At 32.5% G+C, this 11,222-nt stretch overlaps 1 protein-coding gene across 3 annotated transcripts; it reads left to right on the plus strand.

Moving 5' to 3' along the window:
* The first annotated feature begins 474 nt into the window (after positions 1 to 474).
* On the plus strand, positions 475 to 2,801 carry LOC132621958 (importin subunit alpha-1a-like). 3 transcript variants are annotated; one of them, XM_060336448.1, is made up of 4 exons: positions 475 to 778; positions 1,490 to 1,555; positions 1,647 to 1,725; positions 2,395 to 2,801. In XM_060336448.1, the coding sequence occupies exons 1-4, from the start codon at positions 708 to 710 to the stop codon at positions 2,440 to 2,442; spliced, it is 264 nt and encodes an 87-aa protein (XP_060192431.1). In that variant the 5' UTR covers positions 475 to 707; the 3' UTR covers positions 2,443 to 2,801. The 3 variants fall into 3 exon arrangements, 1 of the variants encoding a protein (XP_060192431.1); XR_009575765.1 differs by having other exon boundaries at positions 483 to 778; positions 1,389 to 1,555; XR_009575768.1 differs by lacking the exon at positions 1,490 to 1,555 and having other exon boundaries at positions 485 to 778.
* Positions 2,802 to 11,222: the final 8,421 nt, after the last annotated feature.

An 11,222-nucleotide genomic window follows, 5' to 3' on the forward strand; every position in this document is an offset into this window, starting at 1 on the left:
ACACTAACATATTGTTTTTGTGTGCGTGTTTGTTTATGCAGAGTTTTAATTCCAAGAATTTTAGTCGTTATAAAAGTTCTAAAAAGGACACTATGAAAAGTGAATGCTTATTGTGAATATACTATGTTCGAGAAGCAATTCCATAGAAAATCCTTTTAGATAAAACACTTTTAAGATTCATCCACTACTAAAAAAATGAGCATTTTCGATCTAAAAATTTCGACCACACTTCTGGTCGAAAAAAAATTGACCACGGGCGGTCGAAATTTGAAGAATTTAATTTTTATTTAATTTTTTATAGAATTTCGACCACATCAGGTCGATTTTTTAATAGGAAAAATGCATTTCGACCACGTGTGGTCGAAATTAATTTTTATACAAATAATAAATGGGAACAAAACATTTTATACATAATTAAATTATATATATATATATATATATATATATATATATATATATAAAACAATTAATTAAAAAATAAAAATAAAAATCTAATTTCGACTACATGTGGTCGAAATAATTAAGTCAAAGTCGGTCAAATCTGACTTAATTATTGTCGACCACATGTGGTCGAAAATTTCAAAAGATTTAGACCAGATCTAGTCTCTTTAATTTTCTTTTCATTTTCCCCCTTCTCTTTCACTCTCTTCTCTCTCCCTCTCCTCTCTCTACCATCCCACCACCCGATTGCCCCACCCCCTCCTTAGATGGTCAACGCCTCCAGACGCCGCCGCTGTTTCCGACCAGCAATCGTCGCCACCAGACGCCGCCAGCTCAGGTATTTTTTTTTCTTCCTCAATCTCATGAACACAACCCCCAAATTGAACTAGTGCTCAAACTTGTATTTCAATACCATGTTATCAGTTACATTACCTTATATATTTAGTAGATTTGATAACTTTATTTAGTGTTCAATAGTTGTTTTGGGGGTTTATATTATGTTATTTTATTTAGGGATTTGAATTGAAATAGAATAAAATATTGAAATTGAATGTTGTTGTTGTTGCTGCATTTGGCATCACTTTGGGGTTTCTGCACTCTATGTTAATCAATGAATCTTTTAGTTATGGTTTGTATTAATTTCCTTTAGGATGAAAACTGTTAAACAAAGGCCCTCACCTCGATGAGGTAAGAACATTTTAAGCTTTTGTGTTCTGTTTATCCTCATTCGGTCTAGAGAGAGGATTTGGACTCCTCAAGGTAATTGTAATTCTTTTCAATTTTCTTTTTAACTAGCATTTATTGAATATTATTTATGTAATTTTTTAAAAGTTTGTTATCATTGATACACATCCACGTGCACCCCGCGTACGAAGAGACTAGTTTGGTAAAATGAAAAGTAAAACTTATTGGATGCTTCAAATTACTAATGACATTTCATTGGTCAGGTGAGAAAAGTACTCCCAGAACTTTATCACCTTGTTTGTTTACCTGATGATGGAGATGTACTAACAAATGCATGTTCGGTACTTGCTCGCCTTACGGATAGTAATTACTGCAAAACGCCAGTCATCACTAACGATGGTGTTTGTAAACAGCTGTTTAAACTCCTCGAGTGAGTGGAGTGTTATGGTTTCCTCATTTAAGGAACTTTTCCACATCTAACTTCCAATTTATTCTGATACATATGTCAATTGATGTTTTAGGCATCCGCTTCCTTCAGTAGTCAGCCCTGCCCTCCATACACTTGGAAATATTGTTTTAAGAAATGACATCCAGTCTCAGGTATTTAGGTCTCAAGTAGCTTTTAGAAGCTTTCATGGTTCAATCCAAACTGTTTGATGAATGAACCAATGAAAAAAGGAATGAGATGAGATAAAATAAAATAAAATGATTGAAAGGTGGAAACATCAGGTATTGAGAAGATAATTGAGCATGTTCCTGAATCAACTTCCAAATATCATCTTCTTATCAGTTCATTTCTTGACTCGGGCGTAGGTAGCTTATAGAAAGGGTGTTCAATTGAATCACCTTCGCTGAAAAATTACACTGTAATAGGTTTAAAAGTAAAACTACTTTTTTTTTGTTACATAAGCTGTTGAATCCCCTTAAATGAGTAATATTCTGGTAAAGTGGCAAAGGGGGTTCAAACTTACTTTAAGTCACAGGTTCAAATCCCATATGTGACATTTTTGAATTCACTATTGGATTAAGTCCCGTTCCTCTATACAGCTGAGCCATGTTGGCATGCTACATTTGGTAGCTATTTTTTTTATTTCCTACAGAGGTAATTTTATTATATTTTATTTTTTAAAACCAAAACTCTACTTTTAGTTTAGAGATTTGTGGATAAGATCAATTTACTTTTGTTTAGTATTGTACTAGTAGTCAATAGCATAATTAAATGTACATCAATTTAAAGCGGTTGTCTTAATGCTGGACTCTCCTATGCAGCAAACAATGGAGCCTTTCGTCGATACCAGTCGACCCTTGAAGTCGTAGGTGCTGCTGATGATGGGGCAGTTGATCCTAAGGAGTATGAAGCTATGAAGCATCAAGTTGACCTGCTAGCAAGAACACTTAATTCCTCGGAGGCCAGGATGTTGGGGAGGATACGGATCATGTCTCTAATACCGAACGTTGACCTTTTTGATTAGTGTGCTTTTGGATTCTAATTCGGCTATGTTTAAATGGATATGTATATTATGTTTAAGAGTTTGAATGTAGTTTTAGTTCGAATTAGAAGTACTTTTAATTTTAAGATGTTTAAGTGTTTGAACGTAGTTTATGATGTTTAAGTGTTTGAATGGACAATGTTTAAGTGTTCAAGTGTTTGAACATTGTTTATGGTTGTTGTGTTGCATTGTTGATGAATTGGATGACTCTTTTAGTTGATGAATTTGGTTATTTGAAAATTGGCAGGTGGGATGTCAAAAATAGGCAAATGCTGGAAAAAATATTCCAGATTTTCAATCACAGGTGGTCGAAAGTTAGCCTTGATATTTCACAATTTCGACCACATGTGGTCGAAATTGTACCCAGAAAAATACAATTTCGACCACGTGTGGTCGAAATTTAGCAATATGGTTGCCAGATTTCGACCACATGTGGTCGAAAATCTGGGCCCAATTTACAATTTCGGCCACATGTGGTCGAAATTGTGAAAATAATTTTTTTTTATATTTAAATATAAATAGTGTTTTCGACCATACGTAGTCGAAAAAGTTAAATATATAATTTAATATAAAAATAATTTTTCGACCACATGTGGTCGAAAATAATTTTCCCTTAATTTCGGTAGAATGTGATTGCGATCACGTGTGGTCGAAAAAAAATTTCGACCTACCTGTTAGCGACCTACGCCTGTGGTCGAAAAATTGGTCAAAATAAAGGCCTTTTCGACCTCATGTGATCAAAATTTGTGGTCAAAAATCCCGGTTTTTTTAGTAGTAATCCTGCAATATTTTATCTCGTAAGGTTCCATAGGAGTACTATAGAAAAGAAAACACAGAAAGATCCTATTTATTTGATTTAGGTCCACGTGGTACCAATATTGTCCGCTCAATAAATTATGAAATCAAAATAAATTGTACTATACCTTATTCATGTGTCACTAGATATATCTAAAAGGCCATGGACACTGCTTATGTATAAAGTTAGGAGCTGTTTTTAATAATATTCTCACTTCTAAAACAAGAGTAAAACAATTTCAAACCATGATACTTCAACAAAAATATGCTTCCTTTCTTTGTTAAGTTGACTTCCTTATTATATTAATGGAATTATTCTTCAGCTAATGTTTTTGTAAAGCTAATTCCTCACCTGATAGTTGTATTCTCTTCCATCAATATTCTTGCAGGATCTTTATTGAAATTAATCTCAATTTTTATCTCACCCCTCTACATAACTTTTGTCATGTATATTTTCAAACCCTCAACTCATACATAATTTGCAATAATCACCACATTATTTCTAGCTACTCTACTTTAGGTATCCTCGAGTTCTCACAGAAATTTAAAAAATGCTGAAGTTCTTCTAATATTATGAAAGAAAAATTGGTACGTGTTAAGCATTAAAAATGTTAAATATGTCCAAGCCTCATTTAAAGGTTTAAACTATTAGATACATAACACTTTTATTTATTTATTAGATTTTCGACATGTTTAATCATTGCAGACTCATCTCTCTCTTTTTGTTCAAGTACTGTTAAGTATTTTTATTAATTAGTAAACGTGAGATTCGAATTACACCACATCTGCTTACTATGGTGATATTTTTAAATTATATACACTATATCAATTTCTTTTTTTAAATAAGCCATTTAACTCGTATAGACTATTTATTTGATTTAGGTTTGCGATATGGATTACAGGATAAGACGACACTAAGAATAAGGTAATTGCAAGGACGCAGTGTTTAATCTTTGCTAGTTTATCCACTTTAAAAGCAACTTCCAATTTACGTGATCTAAGTTGAAAAATCCGGTCCAAAATAAAAATATTACCCGAAGTGTGCATGCCAAATTTCAGACATTTTTGCTTGAAAGTACAAGTTGCTTCACAAACTAAGGCGTGTTAGAGTTAAAGTTGCTACGTTCTACTTCAACTTCACGGTGGTGGCAATAGATATTCTTGATTTTTCATCTATCTCCGACCAATTTCATCTTGGAGTGGGACATTATGTTTTAAGATTAACTTTAGAAGAGTATCAAAAATGTCTCAACTTTTTGTGCTATCCCAACGTTCTGCAAAACCTCAGATTGATTCAATTGCCCGTATCTACAAAATAGTTTAAAGAAACTATCTTCCTGTAAGTGACTGATGTAGCAATTGACAAAGAACATCATTAGCTTATTGACTCATATGTTTTTTTTTTTCCACAATAAAATATCGAGGAAAATATTATAGCTAGTCCCAATAATATTCTATTAATTATCTTACAAAATGCATGTGCTTACCAAATAAGGCGGCTTTAAGATAATTTTATAAAATACCTAGCAATTTGATGTTAATTCTTTTGGAAAGAAAATTAAATGAAGCTCTTTGCAGAGCCTTCCAAATCAACATCCATTTGGGAGAAAGAGGACCAAAATTCGAGCAAGTTTCGATAAAGACCTAATTATAAGATAATTTTACGGTTTTAAATATTTTTCTCTAAATATCAAAATATTTATACTATATGTTCAATAAAATATTACTTGTACTTAAAATACACCTAGGACAACATCAAGTCTCTTTAGGTGGGAACAATATTAAGTATAGAAATACACTCTTTATATTTTCTTTTCTTGTTTCACGACATGCGGCAGTGACTTCCACTACCAAAAAGAGGGTGAAAAACGACGGACAAAAATCGTGTCGATTCTTTTTCTAAGTACGGTCGATAATTTAGGGCAAAAAATCGGGAAAGTGTAAAATTGATCGAGCTCAATAGTTAAAATACCGCAAAATTCTTTTTACAAACCCCGACCGACGTCGATCGGTTTTATTTAAAAATAATTTTTTCTCAATCGATTTTTTGCAATTTCTTTTTTGAAAAAAAAAACGACTGAATTCGGGATGTGTCCCCTTCACATCGTTAATATATGATAGATCCATGCAGACGTACAACTTTCAATGAAACCTTTTCTCCTTTGCCTTCTTGATTGATAGATAGTGAGGCCTAGGACTTGCTTTCCTAGATTTGTTGAATTTAATTTGTCTTCACGAATTGGATTTGAATAAATATCTTTGGGCGACTTTCATTTTAATCGATCGTGAGAGGACTTTTCACTTTATTACTCAGGTAGAGTGAAATGGAGATTTTGCAAAAAAAAAATTAAAGATTGAATTTAGTCGGCTTTTTTTGCAAAAATTGAGCTTGAAGAGCATAAATAAAAAACATGAAAGTCTTAAACTAACAAACATCAATGGTCTCGTGGTGGCAAAGTATCCTGACAATAACATGGTAAAGATGAGGGTTAGATCCTTAGATGGTACATTTTATTATTGTGAATTTCAAAACCCGACTGAATTTGATAGGTATTTTCCAAAAATAAATTATGTTTCTTAAAAAAACAAATCGAAGACCGACAATCCTTAAATCGACTAACGATTTTCAGTTGGCTTTTTATGGTATTCTTCAAAAATTAACCAACCGCGGTCGGTTTTGGCCTTTTTTAGTAGCGTTCATTATATAGACTTGCCTTCTCTATTTAGATTAGGATTGGACTCTTACAATCTCAATCTAGTAATTAATACTAATAATCCTAATCGATGTCAATGTTTAAATCTTAAACAATATGGAATTCGACTCTGCATGTTCTCTCTATCATCCCCCCTCAAGCTGGACGTTGGAAATGATACAACTCCAAGCTTGCTCAAGAGTTCATGTAAAGATTGTTTTCTGATGGCTCATTGATTATAATGCAGAGATTCCTTGTGTCTGTTGAGATTAGTATGAGTAATCCCACCTATAAAAGCAAGAGATATACAACAGTGCGGTTATAATTTCTTCCACAAATTAAATTTGGCATGAATTTGCTTATCTGAGAGTTATTCTGATTATTCTGGAAACTAAATTGCCTCGCAGATTGTCGACCGGTGATGTACGTGTTGAATTTGGGTCTAAATTGACCTCTTCCTCGTGCATTTCCTCAAGGTTTTGTATTTATTTCCAAAATCGTAAAAATTATACTTTTATTATCTTCGTTTAAAGGTTTGTGTATAGATGTGAGACTATTACAAATTTCCTTGAATTCCCTTATTCATCCGCAGATTTTGATCTCATCTTGATACTCTAAATTTAATCTGTTACTTCAATTGAAATTCCTTTTCCTAGCTAGCTTGTAGGTAATTGTTCTCAAGGCCCTGCCAAATTTGTTTGGCGAAAGTGCATCCAATGGTAAAAAAAACATTGACTCTTCAGTAATGGTCTCAATCAGCATACTTCTCAGTGAGACGTCTTTTTCTTTGCTTTTTATAAACTTAGGGTTGACATTTTCTTCTTCCTCAACTTTAGATGGAGGTTCCTTCACAATAATGTCACCAATCTTCAGGGTCTGCATCAACTGGATAATTGGGTTCTCCAAACAAGATAGTTTTAGAATCAATTTTATGGATCATATAGCTAAGAATTGATGGAGAGATTCTGGTGAAAGAGAGAGGGTGGAGGAAGATGAACTGTCTATTAAAGAACGTAGAACAAATTCAGGATACAGAATAACTTAGGGCAATTTGCAGGATTACCCTTCGCTGGGGGTGGTCTTTAATTTTTACCCCTCAAAATGATGGTCTTTAAATTTTGCCCTTCAGGCAAAAATTCTGCCTGTGCGAGGCAGAATTTTGCTGGGCAGATTTGCAAAATTCTGCCTAGCGATTTTTTTTTTTTTTACCTGAGCTAGGGTTCGAACCCACAACCCCGGGGTGTTAGGCAAGGGGTAAAAATTAAAGATTACCAATTTGAAGGTCAAAAATTAAAGACCACCCCAGATGAAGGGCAATCCGCGCAAAAAAAAGAATAACTTAGGTTAGAACCAAAGCTCTGATGTCATGAAGAAGATTATAGAGCAATACTGAGTGGCAAAATACAACTATTTATGTTTTCTCTTCTTGATTCTCTGCGCGAGGCGGTGACTTCATTATGTAGCCCATGCCTTCTCTATTTAGTAATACAAATTATTATTATTATTTTTTTTTTTTTGGTGAAGAAAAAAGATTTTATTGATCAATCACCACTGCCAGTTACAAGTATTCCTCCTATCTATACTGCCTCTATTCCTTTATCTATACCTGTTTAAACTATGTCAATAATTTCTCAATAGAAGCCTGTTTTCTTTTTCTCTTTTTTGATTTCTTCCTTTCTCAATAGAAGCAGGCTTCCTTTATCAATATTTTAAACTATGTCAATATTTTAATCTTAAACAATATGGAATTAGTTCCTACACATTCCCTCTATCATTATTCTCATATGTCCGTATCTACTTAATAATTTAAAGAAACTATCTTCCTGTGAGTAATGTAGCAATTGACCAATAACATCATTAGCTTATTGATTCATATGTTGTTTTTCACAGTAAAAGCACATCGAGGAATATTATAGCTAGTCCTGATGTTAATATTCAATTAATTATCCTACAAAATGCATGTGTGCTTACAAATAAGGCGACTTTAAGATAATTTTATAAAATACCTATCAATTTGATGTTAATTCTTCAGGAAAGAAAATTAAATGTGCCCATTTGGGAGAAAGAGAACAAAAACTCGAGCAACTTTCGATAAAGACTAACACAAATTTACGATTTTACATATTTTTCTCCAAATAACAAAATATTTATACTACACATGTCCTGCCTTAATCAAACATGGTGTAATTAAATGTTACTTGCACTTAAAATACCCCTAAGACAACATCAAAGTTTCTTTCAGTGGGGTTAGTAGCATAATACATGAAATACATTTTTTATTCGTTGTGTTTTGTTGTAATTCTGTCCAATTACTTCTTTCAAATGTGACAAAACTGAACTTTTTTGTATATGGAACACTCGGATACCGAAAGGGCAAACATTTATTGATCTATTCTTTTTTAAGTCCAGTGATTTAGCTAAAACATGGTCTATCATGTTCCTTTTATTCTAGTGGATATATGACCAGAAATACTTTTTTCTTAAATAATTCAAGAAAATATAATGTAATTGACATACGTACGACATATAGTTTTGTGTAGCCACCTTTGTGATTTTAAAAGAAAAAATTTCTATATTACTAAAATTATTGGAATAATTATACGACTAAATTTGATGTTGTGGAAATAATGGGGGCTGTCTCCACGGGGAATGTTTAATTAAATATTTTTTTATTTTTTATTAAAATAATTTATGTTTTTTAATTATTAAATGATTTTATTCTGATTAATTTCTTTTAATGATCTCGACAACGAAGATAAAGTTTGTACCCTTAGGTTCTCTTTGTGCAGAATTATAAGCATTCTACCTATTGTGAGATGCTCTTTCTATTCTTTTGTAGAGGTTCCATTAAATACCTAACTAGCCACTATCAGTGATGCCAAAACATAGTCATTGTTTAATATGATAGCATTGAGCAAGTTAAAGGCAAGTTTTTTCTATTCAAATTGTAAGAGAGCAAGAGATCTCATTTTTCTCCTATTGTAACGTATAGAATCTTGAGTGGTAATTTTCCTTCTAATATTGAGGGGTATGAGATGGTTGGATAATCCCTCCACCTTAATTAAAGATTATGAGTTCAAAATGGAAAAATATTTGGTATAGAGTATTTCCTCTTTTAATGAGTAGCTGCGTGAATTTAAAATAATCAAGTAAGTGGATCTCGATTCTCAAATACCAAATGATCATACAAAAAAAAAAGTTGGAGTTTTTGTTGTTTGGATTTTTATTTAGTAAGAAACTAAACTAGGCAAATCATTTTAAAAAAATTACACTAAACCAAGCCAGATTGTAACAACTCAACTCCTCATGTTGAGATCTTACGCTCCATTTCATGTTTTGCGACTTCCCACAGGTTGGTATGATGTTTTGGGACTTCTTGTTTTTGGTTTGTTCGGAATGGGACCTTAGAGGCTTGGGGGTATTTTGGAAGAAACCAAGACGGCTGATGCAGATTTTGCTGGTGATGGTTAATGCATCGTACGTGTTCACGAGGCTTGATGTCACGATTACTGGGAGTAATTTTTCTGGTGCTTCGCGGTCGTGAAAAATGATGTGAATGCATAGGAGCTAAAAGTTGAGCTTCGCTATCAAGAACCTCTTTGCGTGATCGCGATAGTCACCTGGTGCAGGTATAAATATTAGTTTTTGAAGGCAATCATGTTATTTTCACCATTTTTTATTTTGAAAGTTCGGTTGGAAGCAATTTTTGAAGGAATTTTAATATATGATTATTGGGTAAATGTTCTAAACACCAAATTTGATTTATGTCTTGAATTCTCATGGATTATCACACTTAAAACACGGATCAAAGAGGTGAAATTGGGAAATTTTGATGAATGTATTTTAGGAATTTGGCCATTCAATTGAACTCGGATCGAAAATCTCATTGTGAATTTAGAACTCGTAAGGTTATGATTGTACCAAATTTTCGGACAATACCCTTTTACCTTTATTTATAGAGGCATGATTCTAATTGTTAGTTTCCTTATAAAGAACGAGATTAATTACTTACTTGAACAGTTGAACTTCACCATTGCATATGAAATCTTAATTACAAAAAATTTATGGTTACATCTTAGTTACCTAATATTTATGGTTTTGATCTCATGAATCATGTATGTTCTTCTTCCTCTCTCTTTTCACAGCAAGCTAATTGAAAAGCAATCCAAACTCCCAGTCTTCAGCGCTTCTACATATTCTAAGGTATACAAACTCAAGCATGCTTTACAATTATGCTAAAACACTATCTGTTATTGTTTTCTAATAACAATTTTAAGAAATTAATCATATGAAGCAATCTTCTTTTCTTTTCTTCTCTTCTCATACTTCGTAGAGCACTGTAATTTGTATTTTAAAGTTAGTGATACATGGCTACTTGTTATTGTTTTGTTATAATTGGTTTATTCAACTATAGATTACCTTTTTATTATTTCAGAGCACAAATTTGTTTTCTATTACGTACGTATTTTTTAAGAGTAGTATTCTATCTCCCATTTTATAGGATTTGTTCATCTTAATTACTTTATTTTAAGTTGGATGATGCTAACTATCGAAACAACATAAGCTTGACATGTGATATTTTCAATAGTTAATCACATTAGTACTCTTCGTACTCATCCCATCAAACAAAAGAGACATTTTATCTTTTATTCCTGTGGTTCGGCCTTGTCTAATATGTGACTTATGAATTTGTTTAAAAAAACAGGTATGTACAGCTATATAAGCGTTTAGTGAGCTTAAATGATGGAAGGAGTGACGTATTCATGAATAAATCCACACTGATTAGTGCTACCAAGGTCTAAGGTCCTTAAGTAATGGCACTAAACTTTCAAATGAATAACTCACCAACAAGATTTGCATACTCCTTTTCTACCATGAACCCCATTGACTTTTTGCACTTTCACGTTAACAATTCAATTTATTTGATTACTATGGGGATGAAAATACGAACCATAAAAGAAAATATCTATTGATTTAATTACAAGAATATTGTTCGCAACAAATTTTCAAGTGCCGAAAATTAACTGCAATAAAAAATAAAAGAAAAATGTAATTTTATAAATGAATCTTGTGAGTACAATTCTGTTGTTCTCTTGATTCTTCTCTCCTAAACGTCTCC

This window comes from Lycium barbarum, chromosome 2, assembly GCF_019175385.1.
Source record: "Lycium barbarum isolate Lr01 chromosome 2, ASM1917538v2, whole genome shotgun sequence".
NCBI lineage: Eukaryota > Viridiplantae > Streptophyta > Magnoliopsida > Solanales > Solanaceae > Lycium > Lycium barbarum.

What these genes read in the sequence shown, in the direction of transcription:
- LOC132621958 (XM_060336448.1), top strand. Translation starts at nt 708, where the DNA reads ATGGTCAACGCCTCCAGACGCCGCCGCTGTTTCCGACCAGCAATCGTC. An exon ending in ACCAGACGCCGCCAGCTCAG is followed by an intron (nt 779 to 1,489) that starts GTATTTTTTTTT and finishes CCTTACGGATAG; the next exon opens with TAATTACTGCAAAACGCCAG. An exon ending in GAAATGACATCCAGTCTCAG is followed by an intron (nt 1,726 to 2,394) that starts GTATTTAGGTCT and finishes TCTCCTATGCAG; the next exon opens with CAAACAATGGAGCCTTTCGT.